At 46.6% G+C, this 25599-nt stretch overlaps 1 protein-coding gene across 3 annotated transcripts in view; it reads right to left on the reverse strand.

Moving 5' to 3' along the window:
• Nucleotides 1-24982, reverse strand: part of Sh3gl3 (SH3 domain containing GRB2 like 3, endophilin A3) — a 131718-nt gene extending 106736 nt beyond the window's left edge. Inside the window, exons 1-3 of one of the 3 annotated variants that reach the window (XM_052713889.1) lie at nucleotides 24817-24833; nucleotides 22637-22689; nucleotides 21814-21913 (exon numbers count right to left, since the gene is read on the reverse strand). Coding sequence is in view for 1 of the 3 variants with exons in the window: in XM_052713887.1 (XP_052569847.1) it covers nucleotides 24817-24861 (45 nt within the window). In the remaining 2 variants the exon portion in view is untranslated. Of the gene's footprint in view, nucleotides 1-21813; nucleotides 21914-22636; nucleotides 22690-24816 lie in introns of those variants that run through there. The other 2 variants (XM_052713888.1, XM_052713887.1) reach the window with 2 other exon arrangements.
• Nucleotides 24983-25599: the final 617 nt, after the last annotated feature.

Raw genomic sequence — 25599 nt, forward strand, 5'->3', positions numbered from 1 at the left:
GCTTTTGAAAATGGGGCAGCTCACAACTGCTTGGCAGCAGCTCTGAAGAAGTTCTAGAAGAGACAGGGCAGGCAAGAATTCCTAAGGGACAGATAGATGTCACTGGTCAGAATGGTGCAGAGTCAGGTAATGCATAAGAAAGCTGAGAGAGAGGGTGTGTGCGTCCCACAGACACCCTGACAAATTCCACTGAGGTAGGTCCAGAGGGAAACCAGATGCCTGCTCAAACTCAGAGCAGACACCAAGAAAATGAACCAGAGGCCCAGCAGTGTGGGAAGTCCTTGCCAGACACTTCCCTGCTCTGGCCCCCTCTGCCTCCCTCTGCCTCCCTCTGCCCCTCTTCTGCCCCCCTCTGCCCCTCTCTGCCTCCCTCTGCCCCCTCTCTGCCCCCCTCTGCATCCCTCTGCCCCCTCTGTCCCCCTCTGCATCCCTCTGCCCCCCTTTGCCCCCCTCTGCCTCCCTCTGCCTCTCTCTGCCCCCCTCTGCATCCCTCTGTGCCCCCTCCTCCCCTCTTCCACCCTGCTCCCCTCTGCCCCCTCTGCCCCCTTTGCATCCCTCTGCCCCCCTCTGCATCCCTCTGCCCCCCTCTGCATCCCTCTGCCCCCCTCTGCTCCTCTCTGACTCCCTCTGCATCCCTCTGCTTTCCTCTGCCTCCCTCTGCATCCCTCTGCCCCCCTCTGCCCCCCTCTGCCCCCCCTCTGCCTTCCTCTGCATCCCTCTGCCCCCCCTCTACCACCCCCTCTGCCCCCCTCTGCTCCCCTCTGCCTCCCTCTCCCTCTGCCCCCCTCTGCTCCCCTCTGCTCCCCTCTGCCTCCCTCTGCTTCCACAGATATTAATGCCTACAAGATGTCAGGCACTGGGGATGGGAGCACAGTAGTAAATAAAGTGCATATGACCCCTGAACTCTCAGTGACTGTGACCTGGTACAGCCAGTGGCCCACAAGTGGTCATTTTACCTTTTTTGTTTGTTTTTACATCCCAACCAGAAGTTTCCTCTCTCTCCTCTCCTCCCAGTTCCTCCCCAAAAAGACTTTTAAAATTTTTTAATTTATTTTTTGTTTTCAATACAGCCCAACCTCAGTTTCTCCTCCCTCCACTCCTCCTAGCCACCCCCTCCATCTTCCCTCTCCCCTAGATCCACCACTCCTCTGTTTCCCTTCAGAAAAGGGCAGGCCTCCCAGGGATATCAACAGAACACTGCATAACAAATTACAATAAGACTGGGCACATTCCCCCACCCCCATATCAAGGCTGGATAAAACAACCCAGTAGGAGGAAAAAGGGTCCCAAGAGCAGACGAAAGAGTCAGAGGACACCTTCTGCTGCAAGTACCAAAAACACCAAACTCACAACCATAACATATATCCTAAGGACCTAGCACAGACCTATGCAGGCTCCATGATCTCAGCTGCACTAGCCACATTTTCAAAGACCCAGAATAGCTATGAATGGTGAGTGGACATGTGGGGGGGTTGAATAAGAATGGGTCATATATTTGAATGCTTAGTCGTCAGGGAGTGGCACTACTTGAGAAGGATTAGGAAGTGTGGCCTTGTTGGAGGAAGGGTTCAAAAGCTCACACCAGGTCCTGTCCTCCCCCTGGGCCTACAGAACAGGATACAGCTCTTAGCTACTGCTCCAGCACTTGCCTACGTGCTACCATGCTCTCTACCATGATGATAATGGACTAAACCTCTGAAACAGCATGCAAGTCCCCAATCAAACACTTTGTCTTCTAAGAGTTGCCTTGGTCACAGTGTCTCTTCTCAGCAACAGAAACTGACTCAGACAGGATACACACGAGGAAGCCCAGCCCCCAGAGTGTGCCCATCTTCACAGAAGCAGCCTTGGGCAACACTAGTCAAGAGCAATGCCCTCCCCGCTCCCCCCAGGGCACCGGGAGCCCTCCTTTGAGAAAGTTAACCCATCAGTTCAAGCCTCTGCCTTCCCTGGTATCCAGGTTGACGGGGGCAGAGAGGAAAAGTCGCAAAGATCGTTTTCCTCAGAGCGAAGGCCAGAAAACCAGCTGGCACTGAAATAAAGTTAGTGTATTCAAGTAAGAGAGGCACTCCACCAGGCCAAAGAATGTGTGCCAGGGAAGCGGACACACAGAAAGCAAGAAAGGAGTAAGAAAGACCTCCAGTTACCCTCTGAGTTGCAGGGTGGCTTCACCATAACACTGCACTTCTGGACAGGGCCCAAACTGAGGTCAAGAACTCTATCCAGAGAAGAGCATAATTGTTTAGATTAAAAACAGGACAACACTAAGGAGGAAAAACAATAAGCTTGGGCCACTTATGGTGGCACATACACTAAATCCTAGCACTCAAAAGACAGAGGCGGAGGGATCTCTGTGAGTTCAAGGCAGGCCTGGTCAGGGAGACAGGTGGATCTCTGGGAGTTCAGGCAAGTCAGAGCTATACGGTTATACAGTTATTTCAAACAAACAAATGGCCAGAGAGACAGGTCAGTAGCCAAGAGCACTGTTGTATTAACATCTACCAACAGGAATCCACACAATACAGAAATAGGCTACGGACCACAGAGCATCAACCAATGAATCAATTTGAGGGATGAAGGGTTGATAAATTTATAAAGGTGAGTCATTAAATGTCAACTGGAGGCTGGAGAGATGACTCAGCAGTTGAGAGCACTGGCTGCTCTTTCAAAGGACCCAGGTTTGACTCCCAGCACCCATATGGCAGCTCACAACCATCTGTAACTCCAGATCCAGGGGATTCAACACCCTCTTCTGACCTCTAAGGGCATGAGGCATGTACATGGTGCACAGTCATACATGCAGTCAAAACACCCATAAACATAAAATAAAAGAATAGTCATTTAAAATATTTTAATGACAATCAAATTCAAGAAATGGAAAATATCCAAAGACAGGCACAAAAATAAACGTATTTGGTCTGCACCAGGAAAGCTGCATGACCAAAGCAGATCTGTGGCATCAAACCTTAGCAAACAACAGAGACTCCAAAGGAGGGGGTCTCGGGCACATGTGCATTACAGGGAGGGCTATCACAGGGCAGCCTGCCAGAGCCACAGCCCTGACACCAACGCCACTGCAGCTGGGCACACAGGGTGCTTCAAGAACATCCATCTGTTGAGCAACAGCCTGGCCAACCTCAGCTGACGTCACGTTTATGCCGATCCTTGTAACCTCAGCTGACGTCACGTTTATTGCCGATCCTTGTAACCAATGAGAGTTGTTTCCAAACAGCTTCTTGACTCACTTGCCTCCTCAAGTGCACAGTTCACTAGCACGTTTTTACACTGCAGTGTCTACTGCCCAACAGATGCATTCTCTGTGTACAACCTCACTTCACTTGTTGTTTGGGCTGGCGGTGCCTAGGTGATGTCAACGTACACAAATCAGATGTGTTTTTCAACCTTCAACCACAGCATAGACTTAAAAAGAGTGATAATACCCAGGGTTGCCAAGGAAATGGGAACAAGTGAGGACATAATATGAATAATCTTTGGGGCGGGTGGAGGGTGGGTAAAAAGTTGGGAACTTAGTAAATAGACTACTCCCCCAACAGGAAGGAACACCACTCTGCTGGCTTTTCACAGTATTTTTACTCTCAAGAATACTGTCTCGGGAAGGAGGACAGGAAACCCAAGATTGTTCAGTGAGAGGAAATGTCAAAACCAGATTCCAGATTCCTTTAAATGCAACCAAAATCACAAAACCAGAGGGTTTTTTTGTTTTTGTTTGTTTGTTTGTTAGTTTGTTTAAGCCTTTAAGCACTCAGGAGGCAGAGGCAGGCAGATCTCTGTGAGTTCCACAAAGTGAGTTCCAGGATAGCCAGGGCTATACAGAGAAACCCTGTCTCAAAACAACAACAACAATAACAACAAAACAAACCAACAGATCAGCCCTTTTGTCTCTAGAGGCCATCACACAATGCTGGGACAGCCATCTAAAGGTGAAGGGTCCAGGAATAGAAATATAAAAATGAAATTATAAACCTGAAGAAATGAGAACTGACAGTCTTCAGCTCTGTCAACAACTAAAGGTTAACTGCTAACAATGGCTGTCTGCTTTCCAGCCAGCTCCTCTGTCAACAGCCAAGGGTTAATTTTTAACGATAACCCTCTGCCCCTTATAGCCAACAACTGCCATGGACCAAAGTTAACTTTTAGTAGTTGTTTCTATGTGACTCCGAGCATGTATTCCATGTCTGATGCTTACTTTTTACTATAAAAAGGGGCTTGAAACCCACCCCCATTGCCATAGTCTCAGAAGCCCAAACTCTGGCTGGGTCAGTTAACTGGTAAGCTTAAAATAAAGTTTGCTTCTGGTTTTAAGACTTCAGTGGTCTGCACCCCATTGTTTGGGTATCCCCACCAGACCCAACAAAGGGACAGGCATGTTCTCTGAGAACCAGGACTAGAAACACTGCGTTACTCCCCTGCCAACCTGAAATCTCAGTTCTTGAGAGCTTCTTCTGCCTTAATGTAACTCAAGCCAAATACAAAAGAACGAAGCCATTTATGAAGCAACCTGTATTAAACACCCAGCTCTCAAAGTCACCTGCTGCAATCAACTTATTTCTAAAGCTAAAGCCATCTCAGCCACAGTGAGAGACACCAGCAGAGAGGTCTGAGCTCAGCCACCACCCCTGTCCATGTGGAGCCCTCAGTGTGCCAACTGTGGCATTTTTAAGAAGTTACACAAAGTCGAGGTTTCCCCATCTTCAAAGTGGAGAGAGTAGTATCTTTGGTGTTCGAGTTGGGAGCCATAAAGCCCGCACAGCAGTCAGATGCAGGGTCTCCACCTTCTTTGCAATAAAAATGAAATTTACCACTACTTGTCAATGCAGAAACATGAATTTATATCAACATACTTCAAAGGGACAAAAAGATAAAATAATAGCTTAAGGGTAAAAGGATTAAAGGGGATTTTCAAAAAGATAAAAAGTAAATGCTGGCAGGCAGAGATGTGGAGAGAGACACTCTTACAGGCCTTTGATGGGAATGGAATAGTTCAGCCACTGTGGAGAACAGTGTGAGGTTCCTGCAGGGCACGTCCAGCAGCCCACTGCTGGTACATACCCAAAGGAAATGAAATCAGCATGTCTATGAGCCAACAGAATGCCCATATTTACTAAACTCTATTCACAAGGGCCAGAATAGGGAATCAGGCTGTGTCCAGCCAGAGAAGAATGGAGAAAGAAATTGTGGTACCGACACCCCATGGAATACTATGCCACCCTAAAAGGCAAGAAATGCTGTCATTTGTGACAACATGCGTGGCTTTCAAGGACATTATGTTAAGAGAAAGAAGCCAGGCACAGAAGACAAACACTGTATTACGTCACTTGTGAGATGGATCATTTATCTCATGCTTGGAGAATAGAATAATAGTTACCAGACACTTGGCAGAGAGGGGCTGGGCAGCAGCGGATCAATGGATGCAAAGTTAATAGAAAGAATATGGTTTGGTGTTCTGTGGCCCACGGGGTGAATATAATTAGTACCAATGCTTTATCTCGAAAACTTAGAAGACAGAAATTTGAATGAGTTCACCTCGAAGAAATGATGAAAGAATAAGATGATGGATGTATATGTTCATTACCTGAGCTGATCCCTACCCAGTGGGTACATAAAGAAAGCATCAAAGAACCTCATTATGTGCACAAATGTGTCAATTAAAAATTAAAAACTTATTTTCTGTTATAGTAGTTTAATGATATACATGACAGTTTTGAATACATAAATAAAAATAACTTGGAAAATAATTTCCTGCCCAAAGAAATAACTAAAAAATTAATTTTCATCTTTTAAACTCAAACACATCCCTCCTGCTATTTTGATACAGTTTGCAACACTTAACTTTGGTGATTACATTGGCAATTATATAATATAAATTCAGATTTAGTGATAGTACAGAGCAGGCACTCCATCAAGTACCTCATTTACACACTAACACAGTGAACCCATACTAGGCACATACAGAGGAGGTACTTACTATCTCCATTTTGAAAATGAGGATAAGCATGTACACCAGTGTGCCCGAGGTTACAGAGCAGAGAGGTGACCATGGAGCATCCCTTAGCTGAGGGAAGCTGATGGTACCAACATCCCCGGCACCTGCCCCTTCCCACGGTGTGAATCTCTACAAGCTTGGGACCATTTATTGCCAACACCGGCCACTTTCAGCCTTCAGGCCTTTTCCTCCCAAACCAAAGCAACAGCTTTAGCCCACATGCCATGGCTGTCAGTGTCATGACTCGGCAACGACAGTTAGGGCAGTTGGAAGATCCATGACCAGTTTCTACCTGCCTGTCACCCTCTCGGGGTCTCAGCTGTCTAGCCCTGTTCCCTCTAGGGAATGGTGCCAGTCACCATGAGAGGTAACTAAACAGGGCATACGTGTGCTCCTCCTCTCCCCTGACTCTCTTCCCTACTTGCCTTCTGGTCTGAGGTCACCTCTGAAAATAATAAAAACAAACAAACAAACAAACAAAACCCTACTCCACACAACTCCCTGGTTCAAAGTCTGTTTACTGTGAAACTCAGACCAATAATACCACAGACACAGCTCAGCTCTATACCACAGGAGACTCACCACACCTCCAGGGAAGAGCAGGGAGGAAACAGCAGGATGTCCTCCTTGATGTCACACCTGCATCCCTCTCAACCCTTCGAAGGGGTCTGAAAAAAATGCACCTAGCCTTTAAACCATAATTTAAGCAAAGATTCTCATGTGTGCAATATAAAATGCTATCCAGTCAGAGGGTGGATAAGAGCTGAGAAACTAAACCCATTCCACCAGTGTGCTTACTCTGCGCTCACTCTTGACACTCAATCACCTACCTCACGGCCTCCTACCCAGCTGCCCTCACCACCTACAATGTCCCCAAAGAGTCCTAAGTCAGCAAATCAGGAGTCTTATCAAAGAAAACCTCTGTATCACAAACTAGGCTTTATGTGACCAAGACCATGAGATCTTTTTTTCTGGGAGAGATATTAAATAAATCCAATAACAGCTGATTCTTAAACATCTATGCTCTGGGCTGGAGAGGTAACTCAGTCAGTAAAGTGACTGTCACACAAGCGTGAGGAGCTGAGTGAAGATGCTAACAGCTGGGCACACATCTGTAACCCAGTGCTCTGGGCACGATGAGACCCTCTCTCAAAAACCAAAGTCAATGTGGTAGTTTGAATGAAAATATCCCCATAGCCTCCTGTTTTTGAATAAGTGGTCCTCGGTTGGTGGTTTTGTCTTGGGGAGGTTTAGGAGGTCCAACCTTGCAAGCTTTGAGAGTTTAAAGAGTCTCCCCATTTCCGTTTACTCACTCTACTTCCTGCTTGAGGTTTAAAGATGTGAACTCAGCTGCCACATCTCTGCTCTGCCATCATGGACTCACCTCCTGAAGTTGTAAGTTGAAATAAACTCATCCTTGGGGTGCCTTCATCATGGGATTTCATGACAGCAACAGAAAGGTAGCGATACGGTGGAGGATGGGTAGAGGGGGAGACCCAGCTCAGTGGTTAGGAGCACTTACCTGTCCTATTGGTCCACAGCATCTGCTTGGGAGCTCACAACCAACTCTAACTCCAGCTCCAAGGATTCCTGTGCCCTCCTCTGGCCTCCACAGGACAGCACACAAGTGATGCACATGCAGACATGCAAGCAAAACCCTCTTACACAAAATAAAAATCGTTTTACAGCAATTGAGAAAGATGCCAACATCAACCCCTGACTTCCATACGTGTGCTCGTACATGAGCATGTAGATATACTACACACACACACACACACACACACACACACACACATACACACACACTCACACACACACACACACAGAGTCTATACTGGTCTTTCAGTATTAAACACACTTTATTTTTGATGACAAGCACTAAGGAATTTCTCACTTAAACTAATATTAGTTGATTCCACTCCCAAATACACCCTCCATTTGACTTCTTTGAGAAGATAAATGTACCTCATTTCTTTGAGTATGTATGCCTGAAAACTGGCAAGGGTGCAAACTGATTCACACAGTTTCAGTGTGGGATTTCTGGAAAGCCTATGGAACCCACATGGTCTACACCTGTACCGACAGAAACCAGAACCTTCCATTGCTCTTGTACAAACTGATTCAGGTCAACTGAGACTAAAACTGGTCGTTTTCTTTTCTAGGGACTATGATGAGCCTTGGAACACAGCACATAAGTTAAAATACACAGTCATGGCGGAGAGAAAAGACACACACAGATGCCACCCCTGAGAATCACTTTTGAGCACAGGGAAAAAGTAAAAAGAAAACAGACAGGAAAAACAGACTCCTGCAAAATGAGGCAGAGGAGACGGCATGATTCATGAGGAACGCAAGAAGTACCAGCAAAGCCCCAAACAGCCTGTAAGCTTCACACAAGCAGGCATACGCTGTGGGAATCTTTCTTCATGGTAACATTGGCATTGGAACAATGTAGGTGTGAGGTCAGGTGCAGCACTAGCTGAAGTGACTTTGGGAGCTCCAAGCTGCCTAAACTACAAGGGGAAACAAACATGTTCCAGACCTAAGCCCTTCCTGGGTCACCAGAGGAATCAGATTAGGCAAATCAGATCTTTCAGAAAAGCACACACGTGACCAGTGTGGCTCATATCCATAATCCTACCATTTAGGAGGCTAAGGCAGAAGGTTTGTCCTGAGTTCAAGACCAGTCTAAGCCTCTGCATGAGACTCTGCCTCAAAAAGTCAAAAAACAGGTAGAGATGCTTCTGGGCAAACATGCTCCTCAAACTTAAGCTCTATCCCTGCATCCACAAGGCATCAAGAGAAAGACTCTCAAAAAAACCAAAAAAAAAAAAAAAAAAAAAAAAAAAGAGAAAGACAGTCCCAGAGAATTGTCCCCTGAACTCATATGGAAGATATTTGTGCATGCTCACACACAAATTAAATTAAATTTAAAATAAAAAACCTACAACTGAGCATCTAAACAAAACATGTCATGTTTTGTCCAGACCTCCAGAAGTGTGCATACCAAAATACACTGGCACTGACCCCAAATGCAAAACAGGGGCTGGCCAACCTTTTCTGTGAAGGGCCTGGCAGTAACAGAGCTCAACCCCACTAAGTGCACATCTGTCACAGTATTCAGCTACCCACGTAGTACAAAACGTAAGTGAACATCATGTATCCCAATAAAACTTTATCGATGGACACAACAAATTGAACTCATGGAATTGTCATGGGTCATACAATTTTGTTACCCATTCTGAGTTGAAGGGCTGTACAAATGAACAGGTAATAGTATTATTTTAATCTGCTCAGTAGCACACAGACAATGGGCAGGTGGCCTCTGGCACAGATGACCTTACATTATGCAAGGACTCAGCATTGCAGGGTAGAGGACAGAGGAGAGCCATCGGACAAGCGCTCTTGTATACTGGGCTGTCCCCAAGTCCTGGGATGATGTTTCCCAGCTGTGTGACCTTGAGTGGGTTCTATTTAACCCTACCATGATGTCATTCTCTCTTCTGCAGGGGAAAGGCCACCACAGCGCCTTTCTGATACAGTTACTGTGAGGACTCAGGAGACCTGCAGCCTCCGGCACATTCTGCACAGCATTTCTATGAAATAAGACTAATTAGTATAATCATTAAGACCTATGCAATGGTTAAGACTCGTGCAATGATTGATTTAATGCAAAAAAAATTTTCCTGGATAAGAAGTTTTTTTGTTTTGTTTTTTGTTTTTGTTTTTTTAGTTTTAGAAATCTTGACTTCTAATTCTTCACTTATAAAAAGCCAATCTCGAAAGAAAGTAAATGTCTGCATTATATACAAAACTAAAAAAATAGTGAAAATGTTCATTCTGATGAAACATCCCAGGGTTCAGCTATCAGGAATCTGGAAACCCCGGGTTTCTCTAAGAGATGTAAGCTCAGCTGTGAAGGAAGAGCACACACAGAAACAGTCACTCACAAGTCACATAGCAAGCGTGTCTACAGGCCCCTGTATGAGTGGCAGCTGACAAGGTCTATAAGGAAAGCCCAAGACAAATTCTGTATAACAAACCCTGACATTACCCATGTGTGTACCCGGCTGGGGTAGGAGGGACAGAGGTGAGCCACAGATTTGGGAAGGAAAAGAGAACAAATATACAAAATGACCCTTAAGCTAAGCAAGTAGTCCTCGCCCTGGCTTTGAAACTGGAAGGGTTTCCGAGCAGAAGTAACTGAACAGGCCAAGGCATGAATGGGCAGAGACTTCTAAAGGATGGAGTGGGGGTGGGGTTGGGGGAGGGGTGGGAAGGGTGGGTATTAGCCAGGGTGTGTGTGGCTATAAGCACCTCTCCGTTAGAAATGTCCCCATATGTAAAATTATAATATCTACCCAGGCCACTGAGGTGAGCCTGGGCATTGGGGGTTGGGAGTTGGGGTTTGGGAAGAGTAACAGGTCAAATGTATTCTGACGGCAAGAGAGCGCTGTATTCTGTTAAGATAGGAGCCACCTCAGCTGTGAAGCTGGGGCATTCAGTGGGGATGGACAGGATGGGGATGTGTGGGAGGCCACAAAGATTCCAACTTGTGGTTTGACTCAAGGTCAGAGAGTCAGAGATTATGTTGCTCTCCAAGGCTGCATAGTAAGTACAAAGGCATGGTTACCAGTGTCTTATACTTGAAGGCCTAATCACAAGATGCTTTGCCGTGGGGCGTGGTTACCAGGTGTTTTGAAGGGTCTACACTTGGTGAACGTTGTGCTTTGATCTTGAAAGGGGCAAGTCTTTTGCCTCTCCCCTTGCTAGTGTATAAAAAGTTCATTAGAAATAAACTCAAGGCTGCTGGGTATTGACTCGGGGCCCTTCTGAAGTTATCTTTTTCTTCATCTATGTCTATATTTCTTCCTATTATTTCCCAATTCCTCACTCCCCCCTTCAAGGGACCCTTCAATAGGTCAGGGCTGAACCCCAACACTGAGTCCCCACAGAGATGGGAGGACTATTTAGTGAGGTAGCCTCCACATGGGACTTAGCAAATGGAGAGTGAGGCATGAGGAGCCACTGAAATGGGAAGCTACAAAAACAGCCAAGAAGGACGGAATCCTGTAGATTCTAGACAAGATCAATAGTGTGGTCTGCAGGTCTTTAACGACTGCTCAGGGAAAGGCTGCCAGTTTCGAGCTGAGAGCAGTCAAGGCGCAGGGAGGAAAGAAGACAAAGCAAGCCTGTACTAGCACGCACTGTCTCCCAAGGGTTCGATGAGCAGGAGAGAATGGCGACGTCCACTGTGGTGTCAGAAACTCCCGGAGTATTTGCCTATGCCCCGTGGATCACCTGCGAACTTGGGACAAGCGTGATACACAAAGAAGTGCATGGGTTCAAGGGTTCTGACCCAGTTATTTTTAAAAGCAACTATAAATGCAAACCAGTGAAAGTTGTCTTCTCTGTCCTGAAGAAGAATTAACTCCCCAGACTGTGTTCACTGGTCCTTAGAAATCACGTGTTCACGATACAAGGAATATGAGCAGAAGTGGAGCCCTTTGCGGAGAGATGAGAAGGTGTTGTGAACTCGAGAATGACCTTTGGCCTCGCTCACTGGATACATTTAAGGGTAATAGGAAGGAATTACACTGGTCCTGACACTCCTTGGAGGTTATTCAAGTTTCTCATCTGGTATCATTTATTAAAATTATGAGAATACTTTTAACAGATTACTGTGAAGATTGAGTTTGTCGGTACCTACTACAGTCAGTCAAACAAAAAGCACTCAATAAACAAACTCTGGGAATGATTCCAGATATCCCCCCAGTTATAGATAAGGAAGTCAAACCCCAAAGCAGGTTAAAGTCACTCTCCCAAAGTCACACTTAGAGGCAAAGATGGGACACCAGTTTGCCTCACTCTGAGTCCTGCTACCTTCCTGGTACTCCATGCTCCTCCCCTCGCAATGAACTCCAAAGCTTTTAGCCCGTTCTGTAATGTGGTCCTCACAGTCAGCTGGTAGGTCTATTAGTAACCCCTTTCCAGAGGAGCCGATCAACTCCCATAGTTCTATAAGCCCAAGACACAGTCAAATACAAGTTGGCAGCCTGTGTGGCCAAGTTCTCTCCACCATCAACAGGGGTTCACCTCCTGTTGAGTTGGCATCACAGGACACTGTAGAAGAGAACTGAGTGATGGGCACATTTGGTTCAACAATGCCTAGAGAGAGGCAAAAGGAAAAGACAAGAAAAGAGATCCCTCTGTTTCTCCAGTGGTCCTATCTCCTTTCCTTCAGAATGTGCCGGGCCTCCATCCCTACAGAAAAGTAAGAGAAGTGAAACCGTGAACCCTCGTGTTGGAGACTTAGGTCCTTGCTTCTCGTGGCCACATGATGGAATTTTATTTCCACTCCATGACATTTCTGTGTTACATGCTAGCCTTGCAGTATCACTCCTAGGGTGTTCGTCCATCAGATCAAGCAACAAATCTTAAAGAGCCAGAGCTATGAGTTCTATGAGCTATGGCAATGATGCCTTTTCATGGAAAAAGCCTGAGTCAAAACACCAATTTGAGTGGTAGGGATCCAGCAGGGATAAAGTTCAAGAATGTTGGTTAACTTCCTTTAACCAAATTTTATGAGTCACCTGAAACTAAGTTCTGTTGTACGCATGTCACTTTCACTTCTGAGATGCTAATGTTCAAAGAACCAGCCAGGGTAGCATTACTGCCTCAAGAGAAATAACTACTCATCCTTGCGCCCTATCTCCAAATACTGCTAAGTAGTTCACTATAAGCAAAGTCTTAGTTCTACTTCATCTCTCGTTAGCTTTTGCACAGCCGTGTGAGGCTGCCCACTCCTGTCAAAGCCTTTCTTCCACTGGTCCACACACTCAGGACTGTCAGGCCCACAGCTCTCTGCCCTTGCCCTGATCATGCCATAGAATGCCACATGCTGCCAGCTCTTGACATGGGCAGAAGCTCGGGTCAGCTCAGTCCACTCTACCTCCCCATAATTTTTCTGGGAACTTCCACAGAGAAGACCAAGAGCGATCTCTGCAAGGACCCATTTTAACTTCTAAGCAAAGATATTGGCAATGCCATGTGCATCATCTACCCAAACCTGATAAAAAGACAATCTGTGGATAAGTGATTTGAAACCACTCTTGTCTACAAGATATTGAAGCCCAGCACACGGCAATGAACCACGTTTGTTCATCGTACTTTTTTATTTTTTAGTACCCACAGCTTTCAGAAGTTTAATTACCAATACTTCAAAACTATGAAGTATCATCTAAAAATCAAGACTTTGAACACCTCCTCCCAAAAAAAGGAAAAGTTCAGCAAACTGTAGGCTAGAAGAATCAGAAGCAGGCTACCCATCGAGGCCCCAGATCATCATCATCACTGTCTGCTGGATGTTCATGAACACTAGCAGACAGCTTCCCGAGTACCCACTGTGTGTCAGTCAAGGGAGGCTTGAGACACCGTAATGAGTAAACAGGACAAAAAATGATCAAACATGAACATCAGATAAAAAGGGGCTTAAAATTGGATGACCTGAAGGACTTCTGCTTCAGAAAGATGGAGTAGGTGTACTTTCCAAATTCTTCCCAGTGACTGTAGCTAAAGCTCCGGGCATTGTCTCCAGCACAAACACAGGAAGACTCAAGAGGAGACAAGAGGCATACTGGTCAAAGTCACTGGGCACAGCCCCAAAACGGCATGTTAGCAAGTTCTGTAATTACTAGAGCCGAAGAAACTGGCAACCTAAAAATGCCAGCGAACTCAAAGAAACAGTGTTCCAAGAAAGGCTTGCTCTCTCTCAACCATAGAGCAAGCAAGTGGCCAGCTAGAGAGGCAGAACATTCTTAAACAGTAACTGCTTCACTCAGGTCATACTGCACAGAAAGAAAAAAATGTAATGATAGGTGGATGATAGATTGAAAGATAGATAGATACATAGATACATAGATACATGATAGATGATAGATGATGGATAGACAGATAAATAGACAGATAGATAGATAGATAGATAGATAGATAGATAGATAGATAGATAGATAGATAGATAGACAGACTAACCAATCCTGTGGTCCCATAGTTCACATCAACAAAGGGTGAGATGGAGACTAGACTTTTGCCTTTGGCCAGACTGTGACAAGCTGACTTACCCCTGTCCCCTCCTTGTCCACAGTGTTGAATAGACACGTGATACTGTCATCCTCACAGCACAGTAAAAACCCACCTTCTCAACCTTGAGTGTCAGTGGAGGCCATGTGGGGAGACCAACTTCCATTTCCACTGGAGGTTCCTGCCCTCTTGCCAAGAGGAATATGTCAGATAGGCTGAGTGGAGAGTCAGTTCATCCATCATGACTAGTGGTAAGGAGACCACCCCTTCCATGGTGTAGGGTGAGACCAAGTGGGGAGCAGTAGCAAGGTATTTCCACCCCTCCCAGATAGCGAGACATCAATGGAGGCCTGGTGGGCATCAGATGTCCCAGTCCCTCCGCAACAAGGAGGTATTCCTACTTCTAAAGTCAGCTGTGTCTTAGGAACCAGAACCTGGACCCTTCCTCCACCTGGAAGGAATATGATAGTGACATTCCCCTCCTGAACAGAGCAGTGTCAAATAAAACCAACAAATCACAACCATTTAACTAAGATCCAGAGCCTCATAATAGCTAAATGCCCAGATTTCAATGAAAAATCATTCATTCCAAGAGTCCAGGAGATTTCAGGTTGAAAAGGCAACTGGTGGGTGGGAACACCAGGCTGACAGACAGATTACAAGTGCAGCATCAGTCTTTAAAGGGAGCAACAGGTAATTGTCAACATGCTTTAAATCAATGAACCAAGAAGAAATCTCAACCAAGACATATAGACGATGCAAATGAGATGCTAGAACTGAAAATTCTGAAGTCAGAATTTAAAACTCTGTGTGTAGCTCACCCAGAGTGCAGGAAACAGAGAAATGTGGACTAGGAGACAGGGCCATACAAAGTACTCAACCTGAACAACAGAGGAAAAAATAAGCTGGGAGAGAAGACAGCCCCAGGGACATGGGAGATGATAATAAAACATTCAACATTCATGTCACTGGAGCCCCAAAAGGAAAGAAGAAAGAGAAACAGGGCTGTTAAGCACGCAAAGAAATAGCGAGTGAAAATTCCAAATTTGGCAGAAGATGGAGCCTACTGACTCAGGAAGCCAAGTGAACAACCAACAGGACAGAGATGAACCCCCACCCCTACCCCGAGACACAGCACAGTCAAACATCTAAAAACTAACGGCACTGGAAACATCTTGAGACCAGAAACAGAAATGACATCTAACCTCCAGAAGGTTATCTATTATACCAGATCACAGCCAAAAGATGAACTTGACACAAATAGCCAATGAACAGATCAGGGAAATGCAAATCAAGCTGACAGTGAGCTTCCACCCACTTCAGTCCACACGGCTATTATCAAGAAACCTTTTTGCAAATGCTAAAAAGGGTGTGAAGGAGTAGGGGAAGCCCTCCCACATCATGGTGAGGAGCACTTACACATCATGGGGGAGCACTTACACATCATGGGGGGAGCCCTCACACATCTTGGCAGACATGTAAATTAGTCCAGGTACTATATAAATCATTATGGAGGTTCCTCAACAAAACTTAAAACAGAGTTTCTATACGATCCAGCTATACCACTGCCAGATTATATACACAATGGACTCTGAGTCCATGTGCCACAAAGATACCTGCACTATTCACAAAATGGAGCTATCCAGAACAGCCTGGGTGTCCAATGACAAACTAATGGATACAGGACATGTGGTGTGCACACCCAATGGAGTTTTATTCAGCCATGAAGTAGAATGAAATTATATCAGCTGCAGGAAAGTAAGTGGAGCTAGAAACCATCGTGGTCAACCAGACAGTAAAAAGCAAATCCCTCCTACTTTATTGTACAAGCAGAAGCTAGATTAAAGAGACATAAAAGTAGAAGAGACCACTGAGGTGAAGGAAGGACATTGGCAGAAGGAAAGATGGGGATATGATCAAAGCACATTATGTATGTATCTGAGAAATCTCACAAGGAAACACATCATTTTTGTACAATAAACATATAAAAATGTCAATAAAAGAAAAAAAAAAAGCTTTGAACCAGAAACAACGGGACAGCACCCAGAACCCGGAGAAGCTGGTGCAGAGCACGGAGCAGCACAAGCTGCCGCTGTCACAGGCAAACATGGGAGCGACCTGGAGGAGTAAGACGACTGGCAGCTTCCTTGTTTGGTGGTGGGAAGTGTGGCTGGCTGGCTGCCTGTGACTGGCTGAAGCCTGCCTGCTGTGTGTAATACTCTGGGGTAGATTTGGTGTAAGTTGTAATGTTAGGGTTCATGGGGGAATGCGAAGGGCAGCCTCAGCAGATGGCCGCCTGCTTATTCAATTTAACATCACGGAGGCCGGAAGAAAGAGCCACAATGGGTTCCAAGAGCAGAGAGAAGAATCGCCACTACAGGCCATCAGTCCACAGCAGAAATCCTTCAGCAGTAAAGGAAAAGCAAAAGCATCCTCAGATGAAAGAAAATTAGAGATTGCCACCAGCCCTTATACTGACAGAATGGCTATAAAAACAAGTTCTCAAACAAAAAAAAAGGTAATAATAAGAGAGACTTGGACCATCAGAAAGAAGACAGAACACAGCAAAACTACAGAAGTAATAAACTGCTTCCCCTCTTGAGCTTTCTAAATAATTTTTGATGGCTAAAGCACAAATTATAACAGTGCTTCATGTGCATCTAGGTGAATAGAGGATACAATGCATGTAATTACACTGTAAATGGGGAGGAGATGAGAAATAAAGGAAAGTAAGTCCTCTACATTCATTTTAACTGTTACAATGACAATACTGGTAAACTGTGATGAGATGCTTACATTTATCCTAATAATTAGAATAGTCACTACCAATCTATACAAAAATATTCATATGAAAACACCACACAGAATTCAAATAAACTTCAACTAACATACAGAAAGAAGGAGCAAAAAGGAAAAGAAATTGAAAACAGAGTCAGCAAAAATAAATTAAAATGGCAGCCTTTAACCCTAACATGTAAATAAGTACATTAAATGTAAATGGCCTAAATATAACACGTAAAGCCATGACAGTTGGGGTTTGAATTTGAATGTTCCCCTCAGGCTCACATTTTGAATAGTTTACCCCCAAATTACAGTACTGTATGGAAGACTACAGCAACTCCAGAAGGTCAGGCCTGGCTGTTAGAAATGGGTCACTGGGGGCAGGCCTTTGAGAATGGGTTCTGGACCTGCTCCTGGTCAGTACCATGTGAGTGGCTGCCTTCCACTGCTTCTGCCACCACAGAAGGAGCCACTCCCACCACCATGCCTGTCCTCTATAACAGAAACTGCTCTGAAACTGTGAGCCCAAGATTAACCTTTCCTTCCTTGAGTTCTCTCAGCCAGGTATTTTGTCAGAGCCAACAACCAATACAAAATCTGACTGTACTTTGTCCAAGCAATGCACTTCAAATATTGCAATAACAGGAAGGCTGAAATCAAAGCAGAACTGATTAGCTATATTAATGTCAGATAGACATTAGACCAAAAACCTACCACAGTGGAAACTGACCTTAAGCTTGGGTTTAATTTTATATGCAACTGGAAGCCAGGGAAGGCCTATCACCAGACTAGCATGGCCTTAGATACATTTTTGTTTTATTTTAATACGTATTAATTGTACATATTAATGGAGTTTATATGGTGTTTCAATAGATACACATAGCATTCACTTGTTTTCTTATCTCTGGCTTACTTCACTTAACAAAATATACTATAGTTATGTATTTTTAAACTACAATGACAGGATCGCCTTTCTTCTTTGTGGCTGTATAAGAATCCACTGTGTCACATTTTCTTTACCCATCCATCCACTGAGAGGCACCTCGGTTGACTGTGTAACTCTTGTGACAATAAACGACAAACAGGGATGTGCAGGTGGCTCTTAGGCACACTGCTTCCCTTCCTTTGGTTAGACACCCAGAAGGGGGATAGCTGGCTAACACAGAGTTCCACACTGCTCTCCACAGGGGCTTTTTAAATTCATGTTTCCAACAACAATTGATGACTGATGACTTCCTTTCCTCTCCAGCATTTTCAATCTTCTGTTTTCTCGAGTTGTATCTTTTGAAAAGCAACCGGCCATGGTGAGCGAACAGACTGTATGTAGGAGGGCAGGCACAGAGGCCTATGATGGAATGGGAAGCTACTGCAGCCATGGGGGCAGGGGAGCTGACCAGAGCAGACCAGCCACGGCAGAGTTGGAGCGCACCCGCTGAATTAAGGATACACTTTCAAAGCAGAGCCAGAAGGACCACACCAATGAACTGATGATGTGACAGAGGAATCAAGGCCCAGTCCTAGGCTTTGTTTTGTTTTGTTGTATTTTGTTTTACTTAAGGGTCTGAACAGATGTTTGAGATCACCAGTAGAAAGATGCAGGAGGAAACAGACCAAAGTTCCTGTCTACGACTCTCAACCGTACTGTCTGAAAGGTAGAACTGATTTATGTCTACATTTAGAAGGAGCAGCTGAGCCATAAATACAGTTTTGAGATTCATCGGTGCATATGCTGTATTTAAATGTGGGTAAGTCTCCTCGAAAGAGAGAAAGTCTGGAAAACAGGAGGCAGAGGGCCAGCTGACTGAACATAAAGGAACGCAGGCAAGTGCTGTGCTCAGACCACAGCTGACTGGTCAAATGTTTTTGTTTGTTTGTTTTTTGTTTTTTCGAGACAGGGTTTCTCTGTGTAGCTTTGTGCCTTTCCTGGAACTCATTTGGTAGCCCAGGCTGGCCTTGAACTCACAGAGATCTGCCTGGCTCTGCCTCCCGAGTGCTGGGATTAAAGGCGTGCGCCACCACCGCCGGGTTGACTGGTCAAATGTTGCTGAGAGTTCAGATGGGGAAGTGACCATTGGACTGAAGGACACTGAAGACCCAAACACATGTGGCCTCAAAGTACAGGAGAAAACTCAATTGGAATGGGTTGAAAATCAGACGGTTGGCAGAAATCCAAGAGAGGGTGTGAGCTTCCTCAGTGTACCCGCTGATAAAGGATAGGGTGTGTGGGGGTGCACAGCCAAGAGGGGGTTCTCTTTTTGAGAAATAGAGAACTCACAGCTACATACTGATGGGAATGACTCAGGAGAAAAGAACTGTGCTTAGGAGAGCTGCAGCCATAAGGGCAAAGCCCCCAGACAGTGAAAATGAGAGGGGCTGGACTTGGAGGCACCATGGAGTAACTAGACCCTGTACTGTGTTCCTTGTTACACCCAGAGAAGCAGAAAACCACCCCCACATGAGCAAACAGGGGACCTCTGGACTACTGAAGTGCAGCCCAGAGTAGAGGCATGAACGAAGAGCTACGACTCAAATATCAGATTCACCAGGGAGGACCCACACCCAGAGCCTGAAACAGTCACAGCTCTGCTCCTGGCAGGGAAAGCAACAGGAGTCATCAGTACTGGAGAGGGCGGGAGGTCTCCCTGAACCATACAAGATGGTGCCTGCTGATAATCCCAGCACTGTGGAGGTGGAGGGTCAGGAGTTCAAGGTCATCCTCACCTACATAAAGAATTAGGGACCAGCTTGGGCCACATGAGACTGTCTGAGAAAGAAAGAACTAGAAAGAAAAAATGAGAGACAGACTCGTGTGTGTGTGTGTGTGTGTGTGTGTGTGTGTGTGTGTGTGTGTGTGTGTAAGAGGGGGGGGGGGAGAATCAGGAACTGAGTGAGAGACACCACCAGGAATGATGGAGGGCATCGGGTATAGCAGTATGCATGTGATGACCTTGGGAACCACAGAGGAAGAGGCCAATGGGAGGCCACTGCTTCAGAGAATTGGAACAGCTAGAGTCTAACATTACCTCCTCAATGAATCCCTCCCTCCCAGCCCAATGCAACTCTTCCCAGACTTAACTCAGAATCCAACTGCCCACTCTCTGCTGAGTTCCACCATCCACATAATGCTCACCTGTTGCTTAGCTAAATAAAGTACCATATCCATTCTGTTTACTAACCACTTTATTTTCTGGGTAAAACCTGCCAGTCATCATGTCCCGATGCACATGACACACACACCTCCACATACTTAGTGTTGGGAAATACAATTTGCACTCGATGTACTTAATAAAGCTAAAAGCTGATCTTAACAGGAAGAAACACTGCTTCCCAATGTGCTTTAAAAGCAAATCCCAAGAGATCCCTGAGTTTTACTTTATAGAACAAGAAGAACTGTTTGGGTTATATTGTATCTTTCAGTTATTAAAAACTCCAATTTGGTTTGAACATCTACTCTAGGACCCTGGCTTTTAAACCAAAGTGCACAGATTTATGGATTAATTTGTCAAACAGTCTGTGTGAAAGACAGCAAGAATGTTTTATCTTTAATATATTTTCCGATGCAACTAAAAGGAAAAAAATAAATCATTATGGATTTTACAAAGTGCATTTTTATCTTTTTCTCTAATGAGAAAGTGAAACAAAAGACATTCATTGTCTCCCTAGAGAATCTCATCATTTATTAGGGTCATCTTTCCCTGAAGCATTTGTCCATAAATGGCCAGCCTGCAGTCAATGTCTGCAGGAGCATCTGTTAGGGCCCCTATGGCCACTCAGCCTTTTTCAACTTCATGTACTAGCAGAGAAAGAACAAGTTACCAAAAGGCTACATTAAGGGCTTTCCCATTCCCTATTGTGGTCATGTGACAGAGGCTATGAACGTTGTCACATAAAAGCACAAAGAGGTAAATTTAACATGAAGCCTATGACATTATGAACACTGGGTGGTTAGACTTAGGAGAGGAAAAGAGAAGGAGTGATACTGGTCCCTGGACTTTCATGGGAATATGGCACAGGCCCTAGGAGGCTAGAAGGTTCTGGAATAAAAAAAAAAAAGATGTCTACTAGTACAGCATCCAGGACAGAGCATCCATCCACAGTAGGGTCTGGGCCTCCCTCATCAACAGTGACTACTGTCAAGAGAAACTACTGTGAAACAAAGAACAGCCAACCTGATCAGTGAATGACCGCACAGACGCACTGCCAGAGTGTACCTTTCTTGCTCCCGTGCTGTGCTTAGCAAGAAGCCACGGTGGCAGCTCTGAGCTATTTGGATTTACTTCTAGCGGCTCCACCTGCAAGAATAACTGGTTCTATTTAAAACGCCGCGAAAGAGTTTGAAAAGTGTTCAGTGACAAACTCAAGAAACCTGGTACAGTGCGACGTCATCTCCAGGCTGACAGTTCATCTTCGGGGAAGCACAGGGCCCTGTTCTCAACGGCAGGGAAGGGGTTAGGAAAGAAGACGCAGTTAGCCAGGGTGTTGAGTCATTTTACCCTGCCATGGACCTGATTCCCTTGCTTATAAAGGGTTCATATCATCTTTGTCTTTCTCCAAAACATTTTAAGTAAATTACTTAAGAATTTCAGCCAGGTGGTGGTGGTGCACACCTTTAAATCCCAACACTCAGGAGGCAGAGGCAGGTGGGTCTCGAGTTCCAGGCCCCTCTGATCTATAGGGGGAGTTCCAGGACAGCCAGGGCTACACAGATAAACCCTGCCTCAAAAGACAAAAAGAGGGGGCGGGGGAGATCCAGAACTGAGACACACACACACACACACACACACACACACACACACACACACACACACAATCTAGATCGAGGAATGGATGCACAGACAGACACTCCCCCCGCCACACTCTGTGTGTGTGCATGTATTTACAATTCATTTACAATTTAAAGTATACAATGCAGGGACTGGAGAGATGGTTCAATGATTAAAAGCACTTACTGCTCTTCCAGAGGACCTGAGTTCAGTTCTCAGCACTCACATTAGGTAGCTGACAAGCACCTCTAACTCTTTCTCCAAGGAATCCAATGCCCTCTTCTGGCTTCCTCGGGCACCCACACAGTACACAACACACAGAGAGAAATAATAATAGTGATAATAACAAATCTTTAAAGTACACAAACAATGGTTTTTAGTATACTCAGGGTTTTGCAAACCCAGCACCATCAAGTTCAGCACAGGGACCCAACTTCTGAATCCTCTCGGCATTCATCATGCAGGGAGAAAAGCCAAGGAGGCCCAGATGGGTTAAGTCCAAGGTCACAGAGCTGATCATGGCAAGGAGCCAGCCCTGAATCCCTGGGAATTATTAGCCATTGACATCATCTGGGACTCCCTTTCCCTGCCCTTGGGAAGGCTCGGAGTGAATTAAAGCCCGCTGTGAAAATGTTTGAGAACATCTGGCATTCCTTATTACTCTGCTCCCTCGTATTAAATTAAACACAAACCAATTTCTCCAAGCCTGTTGCACTGCATAATTTCTAAGAAAGATGTCTAGACCTGAGCTGGGGATGTAGCTCAGTCGGAAGAGTCCTTGCCTAGCATGCAGGAAGCCCTGGGTTCAGTCCTCAGCATTGCAAAAATTGTGCATGGTGCTGCCGTCCTGTAACCCCAGCACTGTCGAGAGAGAGAAGCAGGCCTTAGATGCTTACAATCCTTCTGGGCTATGGAGCCAAGGTAGCGCTAGATCGGGCTATGTAAGACCTGGGGGAGGAGGAGGGAAGAAGGGGAGGATGGAAATATCTAGAACAGGTTTGAAACTTACCGTACTTTAACCCCCAAATGCAGGTAAGTTCAGGGAGAATCTATGATGTCTCACTTTCCAAATGAAGCACAAATAATTTCAGGGAAAGGAAGGAAAGATTTAGACCAGTGTTTCCTAACCTCCCTAGTGCTGCAGTCCTAACAGTTCCTCATGCTGTGATAATGACCCCCACACACACCATAAAATTACTTTGTTGCTACTTCCTGTCATTTTGCTACTGTTGTGAATCGTAATGTAAATATCTGCTCTGCAGGATGTCTGATATGCGACCCGTAGGTTGAGAAGTACTGATTTCAACCCGAGGTAGGAACACACCCACCCCAAAGACAATGATGACTGAATGTACTCCCGATCCCTCGAAGGTCTCCTCAAAAGGGCTCATTTCCTGCCAGGGCTAAGGAAGACAATGTCACAAGTGTGGCCAACCATTACTCAAGCATGGCCTTGTGGGCAGAGGCTCTGGGACTCCTGGCTGCTCCAGTCAGCTGCTCCAGTGTTATGGCAGAAGTAGATGCTAACTGCCACAGCCTTTACATGCCTACCTGCCCTCTCAATATGACTCCCCTCTCTCTCTCTCTCTCTCTCTCTCTCTCTCTCTCTCTCTCTCTCTCTCTCTCTCTCTCTCTCTCTCTCTCTCTCTCTCTCTCACACACACACACACACACACACACACACACACACACACACACACACACACAGAGTTATTCCTTCAGAACCTCACTCATTCCTCATTTGTTACATACACATTTATGGAGCACTCATGCTCAGCAAGCACCGGGCTAAGCACTGGTCAAGTGTAGCGCCCCCTAGAGTTTTTATTTAGACGGCCTCAGCTCTCCCATTTTAAAATGTCCATTTTAACTGGAATTTCCCCCAAATCAGTACTTCCAGTTCCAGACCCCCAGGGCAGGATTCGCCAATGGCCCAAAGGCCAATGACAACTGAATATGCCACAGACTTCTGGAAGTATTAGAGATCCAACAGTGGATGGATCCACCATCTCTGCCCTCACCCCACCAGCCCCTCCTCCAGGATTTTATCACCCTGAATAGCACCACTGTCCGCCCTAGGTCCCCTGCTGGGAACAGCCATCACTCAGTTTCCTTGTGGACCAGCTGTGACTGAGGGGCTAGCGGTGTCTTTCCGCCTGGGATAGAGAAGAAGAATTTTTCTAATGCCAGCTGCAATCTCAGGATTGGTTTGTGGGAGAAGCAGGGATGGAGCATCGCCACCGAGATGGACTCCAAAGGCAATCTGTCCACCCGGGTTCTAGCAAAATCGAGGCTGGGGAGGGGGTGGGGGCAGGGCAACAATTCCGCAGGTGCTGGTGAACAGGTTTTACACCGTGGGCTCTACCACTGCTAGAAAAGTGTTGTGTTGGGATGCAAATTTGCTTGTGGTGTACACACACACACACACACACACACACACACACACACACACACACACACTCACACCTCTTTTCTGTGTCCCTGTTTCCAGCTTCCTCTGCTCAAAATGCCCTCCCTCCCACAGCCACAGCCACAATTACTTCTCATACTTAATCCCCAAATGCCTTGTCTTCACCTCCTGGAAGCTTCTCATGAAGCCCCTCACTGAGTCAGTCACCTGCCATCCTCTAGCGCGGAGGTGTGTCTAGCGCGGTTTGTTTACGTTGTGTTTTGGGTCTCCCCAACACACTATGATCTCCTTGAGAGCAGGAGCCTGGTGCCAACCTCGAGCCAACCAAGGGAAGAGGGCCAGCAAGGGAAGGACCACAGCGACGAGCCCCAAGCCCAGGGAAGCCAAGGCAGGGACTGACCCCAGCCAGGGGCCAAGTACAACGCCCTGGGGAGCCCCCCAACGGACAGGCTGGAGATACCGGGGCAGGAGGGAGGCCTACCCGGGTGGCGGTCCCGGGGGGTTTCCTCCCTGCGCTCATCCTGGAGCCCACCACCTCCGATGTCTCCACCACCAAACCGCTCGTATTTACAACCGCCAGGGCGCAGCCGAAGACCCCCGAGACTCAGGGGAGGAGGCACCACCGCGCGCAGCGCGGAGCGCGCGACCGCTACCCGCCCCCGCGCCCTCGTAGGCGGCCAGAAACCCAGCCTGAGGGAGGCCGATGGGAACCCCGAGTCCATGGCCCGCGACCCGGTGGGGACACCGCCTCCAGGTCCGCCTTCCTCGCGCCTCCTTACCTGGCTGGCTTTGTGGAACTGCTTTTTGAGCCCGGCCACCGACATCGCGGCGGCGCCCTGCCCGGGGGTGGTCTCGGGGCTCCGCCGGGCCACGCGGCCGCGACGCTGAGCGGAGCGGGCACCCCGGGCGGTCCCCGCGCGCCCCACGGCCACGGCCACCGCCACGGCGCTGTCACACTGGCACACGCGCGCGCGCAGATAGCAACACTGCGTTTCGAGGTTCGGGCGCGGCCTATTGGTCGAGCCTCGGCGGCATGCAAATGAAGCCACTGGGACCGCCCACGCTTCATTGTTGCGTGGCGACCGGGAGCGCTTGAGCCAGGAAAGGCACTAGTGGAAGGGCTGGCGGTGGGATGTCCACGGGATGCGGAGAGCCTGTCCGGACTTCTTTAGGCCAGCCTGGGATGCAGCTGGCTCTGAGACTGTTCTGGCCCCGAGGTCTTCTCTCTACTCTTCTGAGACTTGATGTGAAACCTGCTTTCACTCACTGGCAGCGACATCATCCCACCTCCACACATACACTCTGACCTGCAAATTTTGGATAGCCCTGTGATATAAGGATCGCTGGGATGTGCATCTCAGGAAGAGAAACACTACCGGAACCAGGATCTGTGGTTAGGTGGGAGGGAGCCGGTTGTGGGAATCTAGGTGTGTGCTTTAGGCTGAGTCTGCTGGGGGCCCTGGGAGGGAGTTACTTGGTGGTTTGCTAATAAACTCAGACTAGTTTCACAGATGAACTGAGTCTCTTGTCAGCTACACACTGCAAGATGCTGGAAACAGGGT

Source organism: Peromyscus californicus, unplaced genomic scaffold, assembly GCF_007827085.1.
Source record: "Peromyscus californicus insignis strain IS unplaced genomic scaffold, ASM782708v3 Scaffold_4__1_contigs__length_199733344, whole genome shotgun sequence".
Lineage (NCBI taxonomy): Eukaryota > Metazoa > Chordata > Mammalia > Rodentia > Cricetidae > Peromyscus > Peromyscus californicus.